Raw genomic sequence first — 27385 nt, forward strand, 5'->3', positions numbered from 1 at the left:
CATGCCGACAACGTTCAGGCAACACTGAAGCTATTGTCTGTCACGAAAAAGCATCGAGCAGCAGGGCAGTAAGGAATTGGCGATCCTAGCATAGCTGTCTGTGGCAGTAAATGTACAGTGTAAGATACAGTTTGCCTATGAATAAACAGCGCAGCTCCTTAAAACCCGATAAGTTCCTGTGTCTCTCAGCTGCTGGGGAACAGTCAAGAGAGAGTCTGAGGGATGAACCGGAGCAGAGTGTATATTTATCTTGTTACGCCCCAGCCTTGGTAACCTGAGCGTAACACAAAAGGTGCTCTTCCGGAGTTGCAGTGCAACACAAATTTATTTTTCAACACACAGTAGCTTAACTTCAGGATGAATACAGTCAAAACTATAAACAAATATCTTTAAATAGAAACTAACTTACCTATCCAAAAAGAGAAGTTAAAAGAAAATACAGGAAATCTCAATCGCCTCCCTAACAAAAAAACAGGAGATAAATGGTAACCAGACAAAATGGCTGGACGAGTAAATGAACGCTTTAGGTCGTAGTTCCGACTGTGTGACACAGCTGAAACGAAAGCTTGACGGAGACGGTGCAGACAGTTGAACACGCAACATATACACTCATTGTAATTAGAGACGTGTGAGTGAAAAATGAGTCTGACTTGCTTGTGGTCTAGACACGGGGGGAGCTTAGACTCAGTCTATCTCGGTCAAGTGCACTGTTTAACTTGAAGAAACGGAAAGCGTACGTTTCTGAACGTAAAAAGTCAGTAAAGCTCAGGTGGGACTGTGTCTTGTGAGTCTTTGCATTGAAGTCCCAAGTGATCTTCAAGTCTTGATTGTTGAATCTTCAATAATGCAAATATTATCATGTACTCTCCACCAAATCCAATGCCACTTTACATTTTTTTAACAACACATTAATATTAATAATAATACCGATAAATTATTGATGATAATAAAATTGGCTGAGTCATACATTTTCCCTCTGCTGACTCCGGACAGCCCGGCACAGGATCCAAACAGCCAAATAGAACTGCATTATATTCCAGAGGATAGCATTTCTTGTGTGGGTACACTGTGTTTTTTTTCCCCTCTCCTCTTTCACAACTCTCTGCCTCTCTCCTGCACACCGAGTGCGACAGGGCTTGTGAGCGAATGACAAGCAGAAACACATTATCACTTTTATTAATTTAAGTTTGGCAGGCTATCAACTCTTTTTGAGTCTAGCCCAAGCCCAAGTGGGGTTTTGAGTAGTTGGTGTTTCAGTCGAAGTAAAGTTCCAAGGTTTTTGATTTAGATATAGATCTGGCAAGTGAAAAACTGAGAGTCTGAATAACCTTTTGGACCGCCGCTGTGTTACAACTACAGCACTACACCAAAACTATGAGAAAGGTTAGTGTGGTCAAACACATTTTAAAGCCACTATATGTGCAATTTGATAATGTCCGACATTGGCAACCCCAAATGGTAGCACCAAAAGCAACCTTCGCAGACAGCAATCCATACAGCTAACCTCCTCTGACCTGGGTACACATGACGATTAGTGAGTATAATGGGGCGGTAGTAGCTCAGCCTTGGCTGGGAACCGGAGGGTTGCTGGTTCTAGTCCCTGTGTGGACCATGAATGGAGTGTTGACTGGTGGCTGGAGAGGTGCAAGTTCATCTCCTGGGCACTGCCGAGGTGCTGTTGAGCAAGGCACTGAACCCCCAACTCCTCGGGGCGCCGGTCACTGGCGGCCCCCTCGCTCTAACATCTCTCCATTGGTTGCATGTGTGTGTATTTCGTGCGCGTTTGTGTAATATGAAAAAAATATTACAGTGAACATTGAATTTCCCCATTTGCGGGACTAATAAAGGAGTTCTTCTAATGTTCAATCTGTTATTTATAATTATAGAATAGCATGCTAAAGTCTAAAGTCTAATCAGTAGACTTTACAAGTCCAAAGTCCTTTATTAGTGCAAAACAAAATCACTAAAACAGCAACATCGTGGCAGCTGCATGATCAGCACCAAGGACAGCATTACGTATCAAACAAGACGGTGACAGCTTGCAGCTCAGGGAACATTTTATTCTGCTGTCTCATACATCTGATACATTTCAATTTTAGATATTGGCAAACTTACACTGAAAATTACCCATAAATTAATATTTACCACCTAAAAAGATTGAAGACAAGTTCAGGAACACAACTAAACTTACACAAACATGATAGGAATAATAGGATTGTGGCCCAGTTACACTGTTTATTTGCTTTGTGATGTTTGCAGGTTTTTAATTGAAAAGATCTTTTCATGTTGCTGCTGTGCACACAGACCTGTCTTTGTCTTGACTTATTGTTGACATATTGTCTTATATTGATGAGTTTCATGTTCTATTTACTGATTAGGAGGGCACTCGACTTACTATTTGATGCTGTCCGTTGACGAGGTGCTCCAAATGAATGCTGCTGTGGCATATTGAGAAGTGAGGGAAAGGCCACCCATATATCAGAAGCCCTAGGGCCTAAAGTAGCCTAATATTAAGACGCCCCTGGTTGATGTGACCATCTGAAGCAGAGGTCAAAAGGCTTATTTGAGGATCATCAAATCCTTTCCGATATCAGGACAGGTTGAATTATTTAGGAGGCTGATGCAAGAGGTGAATATTTTCCCTCCTTATACTCCCTGCACAGATGGTCCTTCCTCATCAGCTGAGGTGGCCACAGAGGGAGCATACAGTATATGTGTGTGTGTATATGTGGGTGTGAGATATAACTGAATGTATATGTCAGCCACCAAGCTGTAATTGGCCTATTTGTGCACCCTGCCCTACTGAAAGTGAAATCTCCTCTTCCAGTGTTCCCCTGCCGCTGTGTTGTCCCACTCACAAATTCCTGCTGGACTCCTGTCAGCAATCCAGCTAAATAATCGTCCTTCAAATCCCTGATGGTAAGAAGGTACATCTGCGCTGCAGCGGCACACCAGTGAAAGGAATCTCTTCATCTGTCAAGTCACTGTTAGTCATCACCGGATCATGAGAGCCGTGTCTTTGATTAGAAAAAATCAATGTGTACACTGCGGGGGCTTTTCTCTGTGGGCTCATACTGTATTGAAAAGAAACATATCTGACAAAGACATCTACAGCAGCAAAATATATCTCCGTCTGGGCCTCTTTGTTGCACTTTCTCATGCAAGACTGCATACACAGTCAAAAGCAGACTTCTTCCTTAGCCAATCTGAAGTAAACATGATTCTTTAGTCAAGGTTTTATTTAAGTGCCTACAGTTATTCTCTAACTTTCCGCCATCACAACATGACATGTTGGCACTGATGGGGAAAAGCAAAGCGATTTATTGCAACATTAAACACACCTCAAGCAAGTGCAACTGTCTCAATAGAGGGCCAGCCTTGGCACTGAGCTCTGCTGATGTATAAAGGCTGTAAAGCAGACTAGCAGTGAGAGTAGAAGAAACCTGTGTCCGTGTGTAAGACCTTTACTTGGGAAAGAATTGACAGAATCAGATGAGTGTTGGGGGTGTTAAAAAGAGAAAGGTATAAAGGGAGAGGGGGGTTAGAAATCCTATTCTCCCAGGAAACAGGGTAGCGAGACGATTGAAGAGTATCCAGAGGTTCTATGACTCATGGGCACTTCTGCCCGACTGGACTCTGACAGGCATCTACACACACTGTAACACAGCTCACATACAAATATATGTGCTGCAAAAACACCCAAACACACACAGCAGTGATAATGTATACTTTAGACTTAAAATATTCTCAGATATATTTTCTCACACACACATTTACATACATATTTACATACACACACACACACACAGACACACACACACAGTCCAATGTTTTTCATGGGAAAAAGTAGTAGGGAGAAACGATAAGTGGGAGGGAAAGAGAGAATGCAAATAGAGAAATGAGGGTGTGTGTGTGTGTGTGTGTGTGTGTGTGTGTGTGTGTGTGTGTGTGTGTGTGTGTGTGTGTGTGTGTGTGTGTGTGTGTGTGTGTGTGTGTGTGTGTGTGTGTGTGTGTGTGTGTGTGTGTGTGTGTGTGTGTGTGTGTGTGTGTGTGTGTGTGTGTGTGTGTGTGTGTGTGTGTGTGTGTGTGTGTGTGTGTGTGTGCGCGTCAGAGAGAGGGAGAGCGAGCGAGGGATGAGGTGAGGAGGCGGAGAGATGAGAGGCAAGGGAGGGAGTAATGAAGACAGGGAGGCTGGAGAAGAGAGGAATCAGCCACACTTGATGAAGGATTCCAGAGGAGCCAAGAGGGAGTTTCAAGTGTTGGATCAGAGAAAGTAAATTACAGGTCTGGGGTCCTTCATACTGACAGACTGGACAGAAGAGCAACTGAAGAGCTGGACGGATGGAACCAGGAGGAACACCAGGCTCGGGGCTGAAACAGAGTGAAACGACCTCTTCATCGGGCTGTTTAACCTAATCTGAACCTCCTGAAGACGGATGGAAGACTGAACATCGGGACTGAGATCCAGCAGAAGTTGGAGGGAGTTTGCTATGGATATATTCAAATGTTTGAGCGTACTTTTCTTCACTCTTCCTTCACAAGGTAAACCATTTCCCTTTCTGTCAATTGCAGTTGCTTCATCTCTCATTTTCTTTAACATCTCAGGGGACATTGTGGAAATTATTATGGAGGGAGAAAAGCTGGAGAATCAGGAAATAGGGAGGGATATTTATTTTAAGTGTTTCCTCAAGGAAGGCTGGTCTGTTCATTTGGAGAGAAGGTAGACAAATTTCAACTTTTACTCGTCACAAATTGCATATCATTTTATTTATTTTGGGTGAAAGTTGATGCCTGCATGGGTAATAAATGGAACAGTTGAGCAGCATGGCTGTATTTTCTCTATTTTATTATATTTATGTTTATTTTGTTTATGCCATGAATATATAATTTTAAGACATTGAAGGGAGGGTATAGAAGTATTTTTCCAGGTGAGGAGAAAGGTCCAACAAAAATCATTAAAAAAGGCAGTTGAGGGGTTTGCTTTTTTTTCTAGAATAAAATATAAGATCCAGCCTCCCTCCCCCCTTGACACTTCTTGCACAGTCCCCAATGTGCCTCCAGTCCCAGTATTGCATTAGAAAAGCAAAGATGTTTTTTTGTGAATGTGAATGACGAACATCACTGACAAAAACGCACAACCTTCAAGACAAAAACAAGTTTACAAGGAAATAGAAACTGCCTCCGTTGCTAAGTGACCTGGTAACAAGCTTGGTCCGCCTCCCTAGTTCAGGAGCAGGACTCACTTGTATAGAAAGTGATATTTGCTGCTCGTGCATTATTGACCCTTGGGAGTACATTGATCAAATGAGGACAGAACTGGGTCCAGTGGCTCTGAAACATCTGCATATATACATAACTAAGCAGTGTACGGCTTGTGCTTGGCAAAACTGATTATATCAGCAAATGAACATTACTAGAAAAGATAATTGATTGTATTAACTGTTCTAGATGATTTGCATAATGGATTTTGTTTGATTGTAATTGTCTGCATGAATAAATGTAAGAAAAAGAAGAAGGTATCTACAGAAAAGTTAAGTAATTATATGACAGCCTACTGGAATGAAAAAGGTTCAGGTTTCTCCATCCTACATAATAGGATACCTCACAGTCTATCCATTTGCTGTTCATAGTGTCATGTGAAGCCCATTCTACTGTAGTAAACCCACCCAACAGTTGCCTACTTTCTCCTGCACACATTACGGCTCTGACCCACGCATTGTCAAAGTTATGACACTCCGCAAGCTCCCCCTGTCCAAACCCATTAGTTATAAGGCTGCTTTAGAATCCGCTGGAGCGTCCCTTTTTATTTAATATCAGCTGCATTCAGTAGGTATCGCTCTGAGCTGATGTGATGAAACAAAGGTACACCTGTCTCTTTCTTTCATCTGGAAAAGCAGAGACATTTCAAGGTTGTTGGGCGTCTGGATATGTCCAGCACATTCAGGTACAGTAAGAAAGGAAGTGGGAGGGGACAAAAGAAACTATATCCATTTAATAAGATATTGATCCCAAGCTTTTAAAAACCTGAGGATGCCAGTTTTCAGTCAACTGAAGGACAGCCCATCAGCTTTGATTGAGAGGGGAGGAGAACACGAGAGGAAGGCTGCGGCATGACAACAACACCTGTGTCCCTATTTATAAGAAGACAGGTTAGAACAGCAGAGCATCCTCATAGATGGATGGATGCATATTACAATGAAGTAATAGCAAATACGGGTACAATGCATACTTTATACAATAAGCAATAAAGAAAAAACGAGACATATAATAAAATGCCCTTCAAACAAGAAAGACAGTGAAATATAGCAGATAGTGCCCGGCATAATACATTATCAGTGAGGCTGGTGAAACAAAATCCAAGCCCATGATGAATTGCTCTGACATTGATTCACCTGCGCAGATGCACAGTGTCCAGATAAAAAATGACTTATTGAATATGAAAAAATGATCAGAATACAAAGGACATTTTACTGTACGAGTCTCGGGACGATCCTCATCTCTGTAATTGTTCCCGGACCTTGTTAGGTCATCCTCAGTGCGGGGGGGTTGGTTGGTCCCTCAGAGTGGCCACCGTAGAGAGGGTGAGAGGGGGTGTGCGTGGAATGAGACGTCTCGACAGATCGCTCCATCAGCACGTCTCTTCAGAGAAACAACGGATGTCCTCAGACTCTCTCTGTCTTTCCTTCTCTCGTCTCCTCCCCGCTCATCTCTCACATGCCGTCCTGTGTAACCATACGCCACCTGTGTAATAGAGGTCATTCTCCTTTTAGATTGCACTCAGTACAGTGAATTCGTCACAGTGGCATGGATCAGATATATCCGTTCTAGATGTTTGTATTGTAGATTCTAGTATATATTCAATATTGGGTTTATTTTAAATGTAAATGTGCAAAAAGAGAAACAATTAAAACTGATCATAAGTCTACAGAAGGCCACTGTCATAAATGATCACAAAGGATTAGAAATATGTGATTATATATGCAGCCTTGTGAAAATGTATTGTTTTAAAGTAATAAAAATACATTAGGACACACAAGTGCTAAAAAAAAACAAGGTCCAAGCTTTCCTTATGTGTCCTCTTCTCTCCCCAAGTTTGTTCCCAGGTTCAACCTCGTGCCCACGCTGAAGAGAGGCTGCTTCAGGACTTGTTCTTACATTACAATAAGCTCTCCCGGCCTGTGGAAAACACTTCAGACACAGTGCTAGTCCAATTTGGACTATCTATTGCCCAGCTTATTGATGTGGTGAGTAAAACCTCATTGCATTGTTTATACCAGATATCATTATTTAAGTCTGATTTGAAACTGAAAGCAGATATGTACACTACGGTGTACATATCTGCTGTGCTATGAGTCCCTCCCCTTCCTTTGGGACCCTAAAATACTTTTTGATCCTGTTTGAATCTTGCCATGAATTATACATATGATGTCTGGAAAGTCAGCTTGTTTTAAGCTGAAAATAGGTAATCAGAAAGACAACTCACCACAAAGTTGCGTAAGTGATGTCTCGCTGAAGCTAGATGCCTGTTTGCGTGTGTGTTTTGTGCTAGATGTGACGTTACTCACACATCACATTCATTTATCAGGTAAGATTACAGGTGTTGAAGAACACAGCTAAGTAAGTTAGCTAGCTACCGAGCAATGTGATGTTTATTGCGAGAGAGTAATCACTGAACTAAATGGTTCTACAACAAACCTATAACAACCTAAAATTATCTCTTAAATTCACAAACATCATATGTTGTAATTCATGGCACTAGCACACATATTTATTTTCTGAAATTGAGGTCCATGGGGTCCATCAGAAAGGGAGGGACTTTGCCTCTCTATAACAATAGACATTTCCAGACATGCAACTTCATTTTAAACCCTATTTGCAGAGAGCAGTAATGTCACGGCTCTATCATGGCAGATGGTTAGCCAGACAGAATACAATTCAACACAACACAAAAGCCAAAGACCACTGAGAAGAGGCTCCTTCATATCTAACTTACAAAATAAACATTCACACACATCTTGTCCTGCAACTTGGCTGATTGAACGGGCCACAAAACAAACCATTCTGCAGGTTGAATAGCTAATAAGTTCAGCTGTAGCGCATTAAACAGCAAAATGTACCTGTAAATATCACTTTGCTCAGTTCAAATGCTGGTGTTGCCGTTGAAAAAGTTAATTTATTACTATTATTTATTATTATGTTATGTCCATTTATCATGTTATGGTTGTGCTGTTGCAGTGCAGTTGTGTAATTTCTGATATTACTCTTTCTGTCTCGTGTACTGCATTCATTATGATCATAGCAACCAGCCCAAAGCTACGCCAGGAATGAGCGATTAATCTATATACACAGATCACTTATCAGCGGAAATGAAACCACAAGAGAAGGGACTATTTATCAATTATTTTCCCACATTGAATTCAGTTGTCAAGTGCGCTAACACTGACAGCAAATATTCTAATCCACACACAGTTGGTCACAACGAAATAGTGTCTTTATTTTGTCTTGCCTCTTGTCTTATCTTTGCATAACAGACACAAATTATGTTGCAGGGTTTCTGTTGACTAAGGTAAATCTGTTGTATAACCTCTCCAGTTACCATTTGGAGCTATGCAAAGTTGCGTGGTGCAGCTTCAAGATTGAATTTGTGCAGCCTGCAGCGCTATGGAGATGATATTCCAGGTTTTTGACACACAATTAGGTGACAGGGCTTGCTCCCCATGCATGGTAGTGAGAGGCAGCTCTTTGTGAAGTTGGTCTTCTTCTACAGTGTGCTTTCACTGACTGCTGCATCTTAGATGTTGCTGGGAAAGAGTTGGAGCAGCTTTCCAGCAGTCGCAGTGAGAGTGTTTTTGCATGCAGCACTGACTAATGTTGTTTTCCTAGTGTATTACACAACTAATCTGTTTAGAAATAGAGGGTATGTATGTTGATTTGCACTATAACTTATTCATGAGCGCATGTGGCAGATTTGAAAAAAATAAATGACTAGAAAATGAGGTGGTCAAAGAAATTCCACCTATGTGATGATGAAGTTTCATTTCACATTAATTTAAAATTGGATGCAAGTATAATTTTCCTCTTCTGTCTACATGAAATAAGGATGAGAAGAACCAGATGATGACCACAAACGTCTGGGTCAAGCAAGTATGCAATAATGGCTGATAAAGCACATGCTAACGATACAGGCCATTATAAAGTTACATTATATAAATATAATCAATGTTTTCCTACAGGAATGGAACGATTACAAACTTCGGTGGAACCCAGAGAAATACGAAAATGTCACCTCCATCCGCATTCCCTCAGAAATCATCTGGAGGCCAGACATCGTCCTCTACAACAAGTGAGCATCTGTGCCAAAAGCTTGTTTTCATATGAAGAAACTGTAAGGGGTTCTGGGATCTTAAATGTTGCTCCATTTGAGGAATATAGTCAAATAGCAGTCAATGTTCAAATTTTGATGATTGCATTCCAACAGATGGTATGACTGTGGGGAAAACATGTCTGTCCTGTGCCAAACATCTTGTCCTGTGTCAATGTCATAAAGTAATTTAGCTAAAACAAATCTGAACAAGGTTAGCCTTAATGCATGTGGTTTACCCACAAAGCTCGGTGTATCGTACAAAGCAATACATTAGGCTGGGAATTAGAAGATGAAATGTAATTGGATGTGTTTCAATGCATCCAGTGTGCGTGCCCTAAATAGACCTGTATTTATTTATTTCTAAACAAGGGCCCGTACACATGCAATGGTTTTTTGCGGCCCCAATTCCATTGTTGTTATGTAAATGCATGGGTGGCGTGTGTACGGCCATGACAGAATTAGCTAATTAAAAATATCATATTTACATCATGATAGAAATATAAATTTACTTTCTCATGATGAAATATTCAAGGCTTCTTTATCTGTAGGAACTAATAAAGCAAGGCATGGCAACTTTATTTTTAAAGCACATTTCATGAATGGGTTAGTTCCAAGTCCTTACATAAGATGCTGACCAAAACGACAAAATCAACAATAATGATCATTTAAAATAATTACATGTATAGAGAAAAACAAAGATAAGAGAGTTAGCAGTGTTCAGAATAAGCTGTAGATGAGAGATGTCTGAACCTACTGGACGTATAAATTAGAGATGTCCTCATGAATTCTCTAATAATTGCGATATTGTTTGGTTGGAAAAAGGTTGACAATGTTATTGTCTTGATGTAGCTGTAAATTTAGGTCTTGAGTCTATGACCACACCAAAATATCTGACTTTGGTTAACTTTATCATAATACTGGATCAGACTCAGGGGCCCTTCAGTGGTCTTCACTAGGTCAAAAACCAGTGTAACCAGGAGGCTACGGAAAAACGGATACAGGCAGAACAGAATGAAGGCAATGATCTAGCCCAGAGTAACTGATAGCAAATCCCTTATGTGCTGAAGCTAATTGCAACAAGGTGGATAGATGACTAGGTCAGATGATGACCTGAGATAGGAAGTGATGGGGGGTGGGGCTCAGGTGTGTAATAGCAGAGAAGAGAGGATTTAAACAAAGATTGATGTGATTAGAAGCAGATGAGAAAGAGGAGGATGGGGCAGCTGTCACAATGACAGTTTACAGAAATTAGATTACTGACTTCCATTATTTCTTCTTTGGCACCAAAAACAATTTATTTTGCCAAATTTCACATTGATTTTAAAGTTATACACAGCTACACAGCACTGCACATCCTATCTTCCATTTGCTTGGTGATAAACACGTAAATGTGGGTGTCATCGGTATACAGATATTAGTGAATGTTGTGTCTTTGCCAAATTGAAGCTAATACAATACGTTTTCAAAGAACGTCAGTGATGTAAAAGTTTGCAGTTTGTATGCTTTGCACCTGTCACATCCTGTCTTTTGTTCTTCAGGTTAATCATTCAAATAAAAAGCTATAATCTTATTACTTGTAGTTACCGGAAGTAAATGGTTGGTATGGAATAGGACGTGTTTTTTCAGCAATTTGCTTTGCACTTAGACTGTGCAACTCTTGATAAATCTTTTTTTTTTCACTTTTCTTCCCTCTATCCTGCTCTTTATATGAAGCGCTGATGGCGACTTTGCAGTCACTCACCTCACAAAGGCACATCTGTTCCATGATGGTCGGATAAAGTGGATGCCACCGGCTATTTACAAGTCTTCATGCAGCATAGATGTCACCTTTTTCCCTTTTGATCAGCAAAGCTGCAAGATGAAGTTTGGCTCATGGACCTATGATCGTGCCAAGATTGATCTGATCAGCACGACCAGCAATGTGGACCAGATGGACTACTGGGAGAGTGGCGAGTGGGTCATTGTAAATGCAGTGGGCAAGTACAATACCAAAAAGTATGAGTGCTGCACGGAGATCTACGCAGACATCACTTACTACTTCATCATCCGGAGGCTTCCGTTGTTCTACACCATTAACCTTATCATCCCCTGTCTTCTTATCTCCTGTTTGACTGTGCTGGTGTTTTATTTGCCATCGCAATGTGGAGAGAAGATCACCTTGTGTATCTCAGTGTTGCTGTCCCTAACAGTATTCCTCCTGCTGATCACAGAGATAATACCGTCTACTTCGCTGGTGATTCCACTTATTGGTGAATATCTGCTGTTCACAATGGTGTTTGTCACGCTCTCCATCATAATTACTGTCTTTGTGTTAAACGTACATCATCGATCACCACAGACCCATGGTATGCCTCACTGGGTGCGGAGAGTATTCTTAGACATGGTGCCTCGAGTCCTCTTCATGAAGCGTCCGCCGGGCACAGCCAAACAGAACTGCAAAAAGCTCATCGAGATGATGCACCATCCTACCGCCATATCTGCAACAGGTAACTCCCAAGCCTTTTGGACAGGGTTAGAGACTGGATTGAGACAGATGGGGCAAGTTGAGAATACATTCCCAAAGACTCCATCCGACAGTCCGAGCATCCTTGTCTGCTCACCTTCTCCCCCCTCTTCCCTTCGTGAGGACCGCAACGAGAATGATCACCCACTAAAGGCCAACATTTTCTGCCAGTCCACATCTGGTCAGTATTCAGTTCTCTCTGAGAAACAATCCCTACGGGGACACAACTCCGCTGCCTCGTCTTCTTCCCAATTGTCCTTGCCCCCAACTTTGCCACTGGGCCCACTCCGCAGCCTATCCAAAGAAGAACCAAATACACTGGCTCCAAATGGCCGCTCCCTCAGTGTAGAGCAAATGTGTGACCAACAGAGGGAGCTTACTCAGAGAGCTGGGCATCGGTGTCGCTCCCGTAGCTTCCAGTACTGCTGTCTGCATGACGAAGGGCCTGGCCTCATGGCAATCGCAGGGTGGGTGAAGAAACAAGCCCCTACAGATCCCATAGCAGAAACCCTCACAGTAGAGTCTACTAAAGACACGAGTCCCCAACAGAACACCTCGGTTCCAACTATTTCCCCAGCTATGCAGCGAGCCATAGAGGGAGTTCAGTACGTGGCTGATCATCTCAAGGCAGAGGATGCAGATTTCTCAGTGAGTTGAAATGATCTTAATTCAAGTAATCAGTAAAGCCTTGGTAAATTATTCTAGTGGTTTATGTAGTGCTCATATTTGGAAAAATGTGGCTTAAATTACTTTACTAGAAGCAGTACAATCCCTTCAGCACATGAAAATGTGTTGTCACATGTTCAATTTGTATTTGAGATTTTCAGTGTATAAGTTCAACAGGCTGTGCCTTGTTATTCAACTGTGGGCGGTCCTGCACTGTTGGCTAATGGCTTGTTATAACACATGCTGTACAAAAATAATAAAGAGTAATAGTGTATGGTCTTTAGTTGACAGTGTAGAAATATATTAGTATATCGGTGAAAATGTATTTTGATTTGGTAACTGCTAGGCAGTAATAAGCTTTTGAGTATACACTACTGATCCAGTGTTATTTGCTGGCACAAAAATGAAGAATTTTTTTTTTTGAAATGGGAAAGTATGAAAATTTCTTGAATTATTCTAAAATCCAAAAGAATCAAGATAAAAAAGGTTATCACATCCATTGACACCAGCCATTGTTAATACTACAATGCCCTTTCTTTTCCTCGCGGGAAAAGGCCCGTCTTTGAAACAATGGGGCCTCGGTAATTTGACCTTGAATTTTTCATAAGAGTTGAACAAGAATTGAATGACATTTAGGAGATAGCTGCCTCATAATGAAAAAATCAGCCATTCGAGAGAAATCAATCAAGGGTGAAAACTGACAGCTGGTAAAAAGAAAGGTGGTGTGGTGTGAAATTTGAAATGTCCCTCTCTTCTGTGTGTCTCCTCCATAGGTGAAAGAGGACTGGAAGTATGTGGCCATGGTCATCGACAGGATTTTCCTCTGGATGTTTGTACTGGTGTGTGTTCTGGGATCTGTGGGACTCTTTCTTCCTCCTTGGCTGGCAGGAATGATCTAGAATCACACCATCGAACGGACACTCTCTTATCTGGTAAAAAAAAAAAGAAATGTATATATATATAGTTTGTCTTTATCTTTTTATTTTTCATGATCAAGTCACACTCTTTGGTCTTGCCCCAGGTTATTGAAAGGTGACTCACGGAGACACCATGTGAAATATCTCTCATTGATTCCACGGGGCACATTAATTCTTTATGAGGGCAAAAGGCCAACACGAAAATATCCATCCACGCCACTCCATTTTGACATTGAGCTGTATAGCTCATGCTGTCACGTTCATACAAAAACAGAAAAGAATAGAATTTGACCCATTTACATTTACCGCAGAAAATCCCCACAGGAAAAACAAGACTCAGGAAAAGATTTTGACTTTTTTGTATGTATACGTGTAAAATGTTTATAAAAATTGACTGTGTAGGGTTTGGTTTAAATCTCCATTTTAACATTCCTACTACAATGTAAATGTTAAAGTATCAATATTCAATATTAATAAAAATATTCCAGCATCAGTGCAACATGATTTGTCAGAATTCAGTAAAGGATTTCTGGGGAAAATAATATTTTAAATCATTTGCATTATTTGTCAATCCACACAAGGTAAATGGCAGTTGAAATGCATCTTTCGCAGATCCCCTCTTTATACACACAGAACACACATACAATTCAAGGTCACCCGTGGTACAGCGCCCCCGGAGCAGTTTGAGAGTTCTGTGCTTTGCTCAAGAGCACCTTATCAGTGGCCAGGAGGCACCTCCCCAGCTGTCAGTCAAACACTACTTGGTCTTTACAGAGACTTGAACCTCCGGACTGAGCTACTGCCGCCTCTACTGCTGAAGGAGTTGAGTGTGTTCAGGTGTGACGATTTATTACAATGGTCACTGCTTAGGTAAGCACACACACAGCTCGGTGGTTTTTCTAATCCCAGCAGTTAAGTGAACTTTTATTCAATAATTCTTCTGTTACTAACGCAGCAGTTTGGTGTTAACAGGGAGGGATTTAAAACCACTTTCTCCAGTCATGCATAGCCCTTCCTTCCCTCAACCCCAGTCACCTAAAATGGCAAGGGCACATTCAATTATTTCTATTGCCTGAGTATAGGAGTGGAATGATTGGCCTGGTTTTCATTTTCTTTTGTCAATCATGGTTTTTAAGCCCATAATCATTCATGTTAGGCATTGGTATTTAAAGTTGAAACTGAATGTCAATAAGAACAAAACAACTGCCGCATTATTTTCAGAGACATTTGTATTATTATCTTGAATAAAAGAAACCAGCCTCAACACTCGACTTACAATGTGCATCCCTGCAGTCAAGATTCAAGATTCAAGATTCAAGAAGCTTTATTTATCCCGAGGGAAATTATTGTGCAACAGTTACAATACAAAGATGGGAAAGGATCAGAGGGACAATAAGCGAACATAATCAAATCAAAATAAAGCATAAAACATAAAATAAATCAAACAATAACTAAGTGTGACAGAGTGCAACAGACATTGTGGTTAAACGTAGGTATATACAATATACAACAATACGCAGCGTGCAGTTTAGCAGCAGATTGAAATAAAATAAGAACAAACTACATAAGTGATAAGAAGCAATAAGTGATAACAGTGTAAAAATTTAGCAGCCTTTCTTACTGAAGTAAGTTACAGTAAAGTACAGTAAAGCTTAGCAGCATTTCTGACTGAAGTAAGTTAGTTACAGTAAAGTGTAGCAGCATTTCTGACTGAAGTAAGTTTCAATACAACTAAATAAAGTGATGCAGTGGTGATATAAAGTGACAAAGTGACGAAGTGACATTTTCTCAGGATACAGTATCTCCACTGTTCCTTACCTGACCGGGGGAAGATGAGTTATACAGTCAGAAGTGATAGGAAATTGAATTGCTTATATAGTGCTAAAAACATAAATGCACACAATGAGTTGAAGGTTTCAGGCAGTGGCAGATAGTGAAATGAGGGAAATGCTGAGGTTAAAGTCGCATTTGAGTATTTATAACAAAAGAGAAACATGTGTAGAGTGATGCCAGTGAGCAAAGAAGTGTTTATGGGGAATGTTAATTAATACCTCCAATAATATAAGACATATAATCACAAAGGTATGACATGTTTTGATGTGGTGCACCCATTACCATACAAAGAAAAGTATTATTATTAAACGTGGCGCTGCTTTTTAAGAGGACTTTATTACTGAGTAGCTCCAAAATGTTGTTGATACATTCTTTTAACTTAGATACTGCTTGACTTTTGCTGCTTTGCTTAATGGATCTTTTCAATCTGCAACAGCTACAAATTAACATAATTTAGACACACTAATGATTAGACCGCTGGTTCGGTACAAAACTGTTGATTATTTCATAAATACATTTATGTATTATTATTATTATTAAGCAAAGGTTAATTGTGCCGCAAGATATTGAAACATGGAGGCTGAGTGGACTGGTTACACTGGGGCAGAGAGGGTGAGTGGACTGGTTACACTGGGGCAGAGAGGGTGAGTGGACTGGTTACACTGGGACACAGGCTGATTAGACTGATAACACTGGGACAGAGAGGATGAGTGGACTGGTTACACTGGGGCTAAGAGGGTGAGTGGACTGGTTACACTGGGACAGAGAGGCTGAGTGGACTGGTCACACTGGGACAGAGAGGATGAATGGACTGGTTACACTGGGACACAGGCTGATTAGACTGGTTACACTGGGACAGAGAGGCTGAGTGGACTGGTTACACTGGGACAGAGAGGCTGAGTTAAGTGGTTACACTGGGATACAGGCTGATTAGACTGGTTACACTGGGGCAAAGAGGATGAATGGACTGGTTACACTGGGACACAGGCTGATTAGACTGGTTATAATGGGAGAGAGGATGAGTGGACTGGTTACACTAAGGCAGAGACGCTGAGTGAACTTGTTATACTGGGACAGAGAGACTGAGTGAAGTGGTTACACTGGGACACAGGCTGATATGACTGGTAACACTGGGACAGATAGGATGAATCGACTGGTCATGCTTTGAGAATGAACGAGCAGAGAAGTTGAACCTGGAGCAGACTGAGGAGGACTTCAGACGGGTGAGTACAACAAACTCATTGAACTCACACTTCAGATGAGAATGCCAACAACCACCTTGTTGTCTAGCAACGTACTGTAGAGCTGTGCGTGTGCACTGCTTGTTGTGTAAAAACTGCAGTCTCTCCTTTGATATTAAAAGGATATTATGTGTGAGGATTATATGTGTGACTTTTACATAAATGAATGTCTTGCCAAAAAGACACTTGCCAAACGAGTTCACACGATGCTGATTAAACCTATCGTCGCAAGGTAAAGCTCTCTGTGTTTCACAGCATACAGAACTTGTGGTGACTGGTAAATGGACTTGTACTTGTATAGCACCTTTCTAGTATTCTGACTACTCAAGGCGATTTCTCACTACTTGCCACATTCACCCATTCACACAGACATTCCCACTGATGGTAGTGGACATCTACATACCATCTAATTTAACCATTTACACCACATTTACACACAGGGAACAATTTGGGGTTCAGTGTTTTGCCCAAGGACCCTTTGACATGCGGACCGGGGGAGCTGGGGATCAAACCACCAATCTCTCGAATGGAGGACAACCCACTCCACCACTGAGGCACAGCCGCCCCACTGTTCTGTGCTGGTGAACCAGAAGTGATGTTTTTACATCCACCATCCAGAGCAGGAAAGGGAGAGAGACCATAGTGATCGAGCAGCAGGGAGGGCTATAGAGGAGTCTCCAAGTACAGTTTCTGAAGTGAATTCTCCAGATAAAAAAGAAACTATGCATTCAAATGGAGGAAAAAAAGAGCAATTTGACGGCGAGGACCAACAAAAATGCAAAAATAAAACACGTAATAAAATCAAGCTAAACTGAAGGCAGAATGTGTTATGAAATGATTTCATAAAATCATTGTGAATGTGAGGTTGTTTCTTTAAAGTGTTCCTTTTTTCCTTTTGGCCTAAAAAGCTATTTCTCTTTAAATCTTGATTAATCTGTAAGTGTATTAGATGGACACATTTGTAGAATAAGTGAGGTGAAAAATGTATCATTGAATGGATGGAAAATTAAATCGACAATGAATGAAAGACAGATGAAACAGGAATGTTAATTGAGGGATTAACTTCAATTTTTTCCAATTCCACAAATGACTTCCAGTGGAGAATGAGAAGATATAAATGACCCTGACATGTATTTATGTGCATGCATTTTAATAACAAGGTGATGTATTTGTCTCTTGGAAAACCATGTGCATGTTCAAATTTTGAACACTTACATTGCAGCGTAACTGTACGAAGTTAGCACATCCAATCGTTTAACCTCTCTGATTTGTTTGAAGTATTAAATTAAAGTTTACGGCAAGTTATCAACTCATTTCCACTTTAATCCTGTTCTCATACATCTGCATCCTGCTGCTCCACCTCAGTCAAACCTCCAATTTGATTAGATTTAAAAGCATGTAACGCTACACCTGAATGTGATGACCGACATTTTGACCTCAGCCAACAAAACTATTGTATTTCCACTTGCTCAGCAGAGGAGCGACCATTGATCATTGTGTATAAACAGACAGGAGAAAATTGCAATTAAGCACAATATGGAAAGACAGCACTTTAAACCAGGTGAAATACCTGCAGACTGCTGTTTATTTATTCATGGGTTCCAGCACATAATTTGCAAAAGAAAGGCTGGATGATAGTTGGAAATACAAAGAAAGACTTTGTTGTAACTCCGAATGAGTTAAAAGCTTTATAGTCTTTTGTCTGTATGCAAAGATTAATATATGAACAGATATTAATTTCCATTTCTCCCTCCAGTTTTTTCCTTGAAACACAATACTGCCGGATATTGTCTATTGAATTCTGAAATGAGATGAAGATGGTCTCTACAAGCTAATTTCCATTAAATGATAAGACATGCCATTTCAGCAGGGTTTCCATGCGCATAATTTCGGTATTATTACAGTCAGATTATACTGACAAAGGCAGATTACAATGTGTACATCAGAGGTCCTCTGTGTCCTTATGAAAGCAATGCAAAGTACTACGCGAGTACACACAGTTATTAATTACAACTAAATGTCATGTTATTACATTTACCTTGATGAAAAATTGACCTTCAGTGCTAATTCCAATTAGGTGAGAGTCTTTGTAGATACATATGCGAGGGATTTGATAATTGATTTAGACAAGAAGACGTGCTTTGATTTAATAACTTCGATGCTTGGCACATGATGCACTTGATGGTAATGCTGCTGGTTGCTTCCTGATAAACCATTATCAGATATCAGACATATAGTTCATACATCCATACAGTCAATGTCAACGAGTCTCCAGCCTACTTTTTGATGTGTGATGCGGATTCATTTAAAAAAAAAAATTTTTTGGCAGTTTTTCTAGCCTTTATTATATAGGACAGACAGGGAATGGGGTGAGAGAGGGGGAGACATTCAGCAGAGTCGAACCTGCGGCCACTGCCTCTGGGACCTTCAGCTGCTTTACATGGGGCGACCGCTCTAACCACTTAGCCACCAGCCGCCCCCACCAGCTGAGGGCTTGGAAGGGGCCAACCCACCTACTTTACACAGTTAGCCTGATCTGGTGTCTTGGCTGGAGTGATCCCATTGCAAGACGGTCTCTAATAAATCAAAATGTAATGTAATGTAAAATGGACGTATTATGTTCATTTTCATGTTCTTGTATTTTGGGTGTCTACTAGAGCATGTTTACATGCTTTAATGTTAGAATAACACATTATTTTTCTGTATAAATACCTGTATTCATACTTTTCTGTGTCCTCCTGATATACATAAGGTTATTCATGCTTTTATTTTTTCACGCCTGGTTGTTGGCTTTTTTTGGTATCAGCAAGCGCTCCCTTCCCTGACTCCAACAGGTGCAGAACGCTGCCTCACGATTTTTAAGGCACCAAGAAATATGCACACATCACTCCTGTGCTAGCTAATTCATACTGGCTGAGCAAAAATCATCCCAGGGTCTTTTTCAGCAAATACGCTCATCAAATAAGCCTTCGAGTCAACTTTTTTTTACGTAACAGCTATTAACAGAGATATCCCGGACAGTCGCTAACAGTCGCTAACAGCTGAACGCGGCTAACATTGATTAGCTTGGGGCAGCACGGTGAAAGCATTAAAACTGCTTTTTTAACCCCTAATACTGCTCTTGATAACACCAAACCTCTTCATGATAAGAGTCCTTACACACTAATCCTTACAGAGACTATTCTAGCATGCTGATGTAAAAGGCATTTTTGTATATTTTTGTTTTGCCTTGAATTTGTGAAGAAAACTTTGTTTTGGTTGCATTCTTCCAAGGTGAACATAGATAAATGGAAAAAAGTCTTTAAATTAAAGTAAAATCACAAACCCAAAGTACTGGACCAATTTAAATTCTGACCTGATAATGAAAAGTTAAGGATCTTCATAATTCATCCAGAGAGGGTCATCAAAGTGTGTAACAAATTTAATGGCAATCTAACCACCGATATAATCGTTAACAGGCTATTGAATACGTGTCATCATATCATATCTGTCCTAAATATCTGGGCTAGTACAGGAGCCTACCATCCAAGTGTTCATACTCAAAACAATAAGGTCATCGGGATACATTCATTCGGGAACATGACTAAATATATCTACAAATTTGAATGACAGTTAATTCCATAGTTATATTTAAGTAGGGACCAAAGCCATTTGCCGGATTGCAGATCAACATTACCATCCCTAGTCATGCTGTTAGTGTGGCTAAAAATGGATGAAATCATAACAAGCTACAGTACTAAACTTGCATGTCAACACATTTGTTTCCATGGGTCGTGAGCTGCAATTGTTCTATTTAATTTTGTCTGCAACAGAGCAAAACATGAAAATAGAGAAGAGGTTAACAACTCTCTGTGAACCACTGCCCAGTATACGACTGTGAACTTGCAATATCCACATGAGCTAGAATTTGTAGTGGCGGTCTTAAAACAGATACAAAAAATGGTGAATAGTACAAAAAAATGCAACATTCTTTAATTTGCACTTAGAAAATACCAAATGTCAATATTAAGACTGCAAATTTGTATCATAGAGAGCCAGGTAGAATAACATGAGGATGCTCAACTTACTCTACACGTCCACAGGCCATCTCCTCTAGCCTGGAACCCCTCAGCTTAACATGCATATCTAAGTAAAACATCTGTCAAGGTGGCCTTCCAATCAATTTCCCCATCACATCTCCTTAATCGCATAATCCAGGCTCTGATAAGTGCCGCTTAGCAGCGAAAACTCCCCTAATAGACCAGTCTGGATCCATATGTGAGACAGACGTCTGCAGGAGTGTGCACTGCATACAGACAACCGAAGATGTAGCTAACACACCTCGACCTGACGACACACACAAAGTCTGCTGTTGGCTGGCAGTGATATCTTTAGGGACTCAAGAGTCATAAATGGGGTAGAGCGTGAAGCAGAGACCCTCCAGGGATCCCATTAAATCAACACACACTGCATTTTGCTATTTTCCTCCAAAGATCAGCAATTTCAGTGTGATCCCTCCAGTCACCTGCAATCTCAAATTGCTGCCACTCAACAGATCAGAACGCGAAGCTGGGCTTCCCTCAGGATACCGACTGGAGGGTTCATGAGTTCTGCATTTGCGGCTGCCCTGTGCTACACCAGTCCGCCCAGAGGCTTCAGGGAAGGCTTACAAAGTTAACCGTATCGCCATACTTATTGCTTTAACCTGAGTTATTTACTATCTCTTTCTCCTTAGGGAAAACACAATCCCTGTAACTTGTTGATGGTAACCAGTTTTCTAGCTGCCTTTAATGGACTCAGGGTCACACTAAACTTCACCATATTGCAGCTGGCCTTTTTTTATTGTGTGTGTGTGTGTGTGTGTGTGTGTGTGTGTGTGTGTGTGTGTGTGTGTGTGTGTGTGTGTGTGTGTGTGTGTGTGTGTGTGTGTGTGTGTGTGTGTGTGTGTGTGTGTGTGTGTGTGTGTGTGTGTGTGTGTGTGTGTGTGTGTGTTTCTTTTATTATGATGTATCACATTCAGATTAGACATTGCTAATAAAAAAAAGTTGGTGACCTCATACAGGTACCTAACATCACGACTTAAACCTTTACTGGACAGTTTGAAAGGAAACTAGGTAGACACAGTCACTACCCAACCCACCCACCGCCTACAGACAATGTGTCCGATGTATGAGCAGACAAGCTGCTCTCCAAATTCATTATTTAATAGGAGGGGTTATGATCGTAGCTTCAAAGACGCTGTGCATGAGCCGGTAAGAGGCGTGGGCGAATGGAGGGGCTTCACTTCAAAACTGCGTAAAGGTCTCCCAACTCCTGAGGTGATTTAAAAATCAGTCATAAATCCAAGTCCAGGTATACCAACCATCAGTGTAGCCTCTGGCAAGAATGACTAATCCTCTTCCAGAAAAGTATAACAAAGAACTCATTAAGAATTCGGATAACCATTCCTTTACACAGTTTAACTGTGTAAAAAGAAGGAAGTAACACTAGGTAGTAACAACTAGGTTGTCTAAACATTTAGTGCTGATGATGAAAGACACACAGACAAAATGCTCATCACAAATTCAATTTAGTTTGAAACATTATTGTGAACTGTACAATTTGAAACCAAACACAAAAGAAACGTCTCTGTCCTTCAAAATAAAATGAGAAGCAGAAATGATCGTCAGCAAATGCTGCATTTTGCATAAAATGGGTACCACTGCCAGCTCGAATCGATGATGCCAGTGGCGAATGATGCTAAAGAAATGTCTTAAAAAAACAGTTTAGCACATAACATAACTGAAAACGGTCAAAGGACAAAAGTTCATTTCAGGCAAGCAGTGCTTCTCTTTATCCTATCAAGACTTTGAGAGAAGCGGAGTTAAAACTCAGTCATCTTCTTGTGTGTGTCGGCCTTCCTGTGCTCTCTCTGGATGGACAGCTCCTGGGCTTTCTGCTGGGCCAGCAGCCGGCGGGCCGCTGACAGCTTCTCTTCCAGCTGCTTCACTCTGGAGGCGTCCCTTTGCACACGGATGAATAGATTAGGAATTGGGGACAGACACGGGCTTTAGCTGCACTTTTCATTAGAAGTTGGCCTCCGGAAACAAGTGTCTAACCTCGAGTCTTTACACTTTATTTAAATTTTTTACACAATCCCCACAAGCCATCTTGACAAGAGCTGAATAGCAACTGGTGTTCTCAAATTTTACAATCAATTATAGTTGTGCATTCATGTATATGAATGCGATTGCTAATGTGTCTATACTCTGTGGAGGTTTTATTGATTCCATTGGAATGTAGTAATCATTAATGACATCTTTGTTCAGTTCCCAGCCTTTACAGAGGTCAGATTAGACATGTAGAAACGTAGATTAACTGAACATACGCAGGAGTTGGTACTAACCTGCCTGTCTGTCTGCCGAGTGTCTCAGTCAGATTCTGGATCTCCTTCTCAGTCTGGGACACCCTCTCAGAAGCCTGGAACAGCTTCACATTCAGAGTCCTCTTGGTGCTTTTCCCTCCCCTGTAAGCCTCCACCCCGGTCGCGGCTGATGACGCAGCAGCACCCCCCTCAGCAGGATCGGTGCTCATGCCTCCTAGCTTGTTGTTGAGAAAGTCAAAGACGGTCTTGCGGCCTCCGGCGGCGACCCGAGGCTTCCTGCGTCTCTTCGGGCGGCCTGTTTGTGCGCCATCCTTAGCGGCCTTGTTGTGGGTTCGTCTCTGGGTGAGCTCGGCACACTGGTCCAGAGGCTTACCTTTGGGTAGGACCACTGCCATGACTGGTTCCACCCGGCCCTCCTGCATCTTTCCTAAGCCTGAGAAAGCAAAGGTGACTGAGTGAAGAGGCGGGAAATGTGCTAAACTGGGGAGTGAAAAAGGAAAATGCACAGCCGGAAGCAAACTTGTGGCAACACAATACACTCTTGATTTGAGATGTGGCATGTTATATATGGATTTTAAATGACTCTTGATGCCCTCTAGTGTCGTGTTCATCTGTGGGATATCACTTGGATGAAATGACTGTTTGATATTTTATTATATCTTTAATGACCCGTTGATTGGAAGTTTGTACAATACTTCTTTTAAACCACACTTGTATCTCTAACCATATTACTGTAATGGTCATATATATGAGTGTGATTAGATGATTATGATGTCATGAATGCACCTTTCCCCACTGAGGTTTTGTGGATGTGCACAAGACTACTCTTGACTAATACTTTAATAAAGCCCATGGGGACTTCTGTCCTCGGCTTTTGCAGCTGGCAGCCACAGTGCAGAGCCCAGGGACCAATTCAAAATCTAGGCCAATGTGGTGGTCAAGGGCAGAGGCGAAGGATTTTGTGTTTGGGGTAGGAGGGAACCCTGGGGAAACGTGAACATGGTGACACAAAATACTCCTCAGTCAGCCCTGGTGGGGTTAAAACCGGGACCTTCTTGCTATGAGGTGACAATACAACTGAGGCACGATGTTGGTGTAAAGCTTTAGCATGCATGTGACAAAGAGAATATATACTGAAGTGCTATAAATATGATTGGGAAACATTTGTATGTTGTGCACTGCAGTGAATGACTCATCTTATGTTGAAAAAAAAGTTGACTTCAGAACCTAAAATGCGGTCAATGTTACCTTTCCCATATTCATATCCCATTTTGAGCATAAGCTTGGATCCGATGCCTCTGGTATGTGCCTCCCAGCCACCAAAATGATCACTGTTTACTGTCTCTGTGGATTCTACAGCAGAGTCTATGACTGTTGAGACACAAGTGAAAAACAAAGTACAAATGGTTAGTTACAACTGTCAAACAAACTCAACTTTTCACATAAAGTGGAATATAAGTTCATTAACTGAAGGTGGCTTATGATTTGCATCCGCAGTTCTATGAAAATACACCCGAGTCGCATTTTATCTCTTGCAAGATTTTGAACTCTAGCTCAAATTTCGATTGACAGAAGAATGGCAACACATTTCCATATCCACCTTTTGCAAAAGCCACGTCATCTCCAGTGTCGTCCAGGTCAGAGTCCGAGGAGAGCGGGTCGTCTTCTCTCAAAGGCGGAATGATGCCGTCCGCCTCGACCACAACGTCTTTCAGCAGCAATGAGTCAAACTTCACAGTGTAGAAACCACTGTCAATTTCTACGATTAGAAAAAAACATTTGAGTCATCGAAACGTTCAAACATCAACCATTATCTTGGTTATTTAGTGACATTGTGCAATTGTATCCAGATTACTCGCTCAAGGTTTCCAGGAAATTTATTTAGAACATTGTTTTGATATGGTGACAAAATTGGATTTATTGTAAACTCATTACCTTTGATTTTGGCCGGGTACCAGATGCCGTCCTCATGTCGAGTCAAGCAGGACGAGCCTTCTTCGAGATTACTGAGGTCAAACTCGAGGAACTCTCTGAGCTCTGACACATGCACCACCTCGCCGTGGGAAAACCTTCACCAAAAAGAGAAAAGGAAAACAGAGACAGAATTAAAACCCAAGTCAGTTATAGAGTAAATAACTGAGGGATTCAACTAATACTGTCTATTGAAGCTCATACTGTAATCGAAAAACACACCCACTGTACTTTATTCTTTTGGAAATCCTCACAAACAGCACAGGCAGTGATGGGTTACCAAAACATTAGGAATCAATACGGTGACATGGGGTGACAACTAAATTATTAGATAAAAGGTGCAGAGAAAACAACATTTCATAGCATTTATAGGACTATTCTGTAGCTATGGTCAGTCTGCATCATGTGGACAATGGGTGACACCCGCTGGATGATAAATGCTATTATAAAAAAGGCAGATGTGGTCAAGTTAACTCAATACAACAATATTTTACAGGCGTAACAAAAACAAAAACAAAAAAGTGTAACTTTACCTGCAATTATCCAGGAAGAGACATTTGTCCTCTAGGTAGTATGGACAGGGTTTCATAGACTTATGGGTGGGGTAGATGTAGAGCACTCTTACTTGTGCCTCTTCTACATCTGGAGGTTCTGCCCCCATCACCATTGCATTGTGATACTCCAGTGTCCCCCATGTTGTCCGGTACGGTGCTCTTACTTTGGTACCACTGAGTGCATCTTCCTCTTCCTCCTCCTCCTCCTCCTCCTCACCATACTCTAGCCCGCCTCCCTCCTCATTGTCCCTCTCTCTGGTGTCCGAGCTACTACCTGACGACTCCCCGAGTTCAGAGTAAAAAGCAGCAAACTCATCCTTCAGATTCCCGTTTGCACCGTTTGTGTCTGCTGCTGCCCGTGAAGCGTTTGCCTGCAGTCCATCACTGTCCTCGAGGCTGGCCAGAAGCCGGCTCTTTTTGACAGACACCAGACTGGACTCTGTGAGCTCTATCAGCTGACAAAGGTCGTCTTTCAGTTTGAGCAGGTCTGACTGCTGGGAGGGGTCCAGGCCAGCTGCCAGGGCTGTCTCCACCTGCTGCAGCTGGGCACCATAAGTGCTGATGGCTGCCTCAAGGGTTTCTTCATCCATGCTGACGACTGGCACAGGGAAGGGCAGGGATGGGCAGCATCAAGCCTCCAAGACACCTGAGGAAAAACAAGATGGTCGATTTGAAGGTGGAATTAAGTAGAAGAGCATAGAGGAAAGGACACATTAAAGATACTTTATTGTCATTTCAAAGAATCTTAAATCTTGAGTAGATGGACTGATTTAGCTGGACTACTTTTTCTTGGTACACGATAATACAGTGTGTCCTTTCCTGTGTCGTTTAAAAATCATATTTAATGAGTTTAGAAGGATACAGAGCAAATATTCATGACATAACATTACCATAAACCACTGCTATATGCTTTAACGTAGTAAGAACTAATGGTCACTTTACTTTGTACACTAACGGTGTGTTATGGACGCTCCAGCATCTGCACCACCCACTTTGCCCACATATTTAACACAGTTGTGAGTCGCTATCCATAGGTTATATCACAGCTAGTTTGAGCTAAATGTTAGCCGTGCTGAAGCTAACTTTAACAACTGATTATAATGGCAGCAGCGGTACGTTACCGTGGTTACACTAGCTGTCTGACATCTGCACCGACGGAAGAAAACGGCAGTGAAGAGATGTGCTTTGTTAGGAAACTAAGTCATTCAAATAAATCCACAGCGAAGCAACATAATATGAACATAAACCGGTTCAGTATTAAGCTAACACAAGGAAGACAAGCAGACACGACTTTTCCTTCAAAATAAAACACGTGTCCTCAGGTTTTGGATGTCTCTGATGGATAACTAGTTACAAATCCAACTTGTTAGTTTTAAACTAGTGTCTGAAGGTGTGCAAAATAATTATTTTTCTTATTTATTTATTACTTTAAGACTATCAATTTAATCACTATTCTTTATTTTGAAACAATTATTGCCAATAATTGAGATTTATGTTAAATAATTTAATGACAACTAACTGAAATACTCAATTCGATAATGCTAAACTTACATGACGGGGTTCACATATTTTTTTATTTGTATGTTTATTATACAGTGAGTTTTAAAGTTTTTTTGTCATCATGGATCAAAGGATCTATGGTTTGCTGAATCAGTGACTTCTTTTAAATCCCTACTTTAAACCATGCTTTAAACACACTTTTATAGACGATGTGTATGTGCTCTTGTTTTTGCTCTTTTTTGTCAAATATTTTGTAAACTTTGGTTTTTAAATGTACTATATGAATTAAGTTATTATTTTTTGTCTTCTTCTTCTTCTTCTTCTTCCTTTTCTTCTTCTTCTTCTTCTTCTTCTTCTTCTTCTTCTTCTTCTTCTCCTTCTCCTTCTTCGTCTTATTATTATTATTATTATTATTATTATTATTATTATTATTATTATTATTATGTTATTTTATTTTGAAAATAAACCGCCAAACCCGGAAGTCTCAGTTTTG

The 27385-nt window shown here is 41.0% G+C and overlaps 2 protein-coding genes across 2 annotated transcripts; one reads left to right on the forward strand and one right to left on the reverse strand.

Annotated features, from left to right (window-relative positions):
- Nucleotides 1-4490: 4490 nt before the first annotated feature.
- On the forward strand, nt 4491-13432 carry LOC310952260 (neuronal acetylcholine receptor subunit alpha-4-like; the record flags this gene model as incomplete). Its single annotated transcript, XM_083920827.1, has 6 exons — nt 4491-4542; nt 7093-7244; nt 9100-9144; nt 9234-9343; nt 11078-12515; nt 13307-13432. The coding sequence occupies 6 exons, from the start codon at nt 4491-4493 to the stop codon at nt 13430-13432; spliced, it is 1923 nt and encodes a 640-aa protein (XP_083776953.1).
- An 8770-nt stretch (nt 13433-22202) lies between these two features.
- zgpat (zinc finger, CCCH-type with G patch domain) lies at nt 22203-26648 on the reverse strand. The gene is made up of 7 exons (XM_083920211.1): nt 26514-26648; nt 25372-26038; nt 24803-24936; nt 24468-24626; nt 24116-24238; nt 22889-23300; nt 22203-22505 (listed from the first exon to the last, which is right to left on the reverse strand). Exons 2-7 carry the CDS (start codon nt 25980-25982, stop codon nt 22367-22369), a joined length of 1578 nt encoding a protein of 525 aa, XP_083776337.1. The 5' UTR covers nt 25983-26038; nt 26514-26648; the 3' UTR covers nt 22203-22366.
- Nucleotides 26649-27385: the final 737 nt, after the last annotated feature.

This window comes from Echiichthys vipera, assembly GCF_963691815.1.
Source record: "Echiichthys vipera genome assembly, chromosome: 9".
In the NCBI taxonomy this organism is placed as follows: Eukaryota; Metazoa; Chordata; class Actinopteri; order Perciformes; family Trachinidae; genus Echiichthys; species Echiichthys vipera.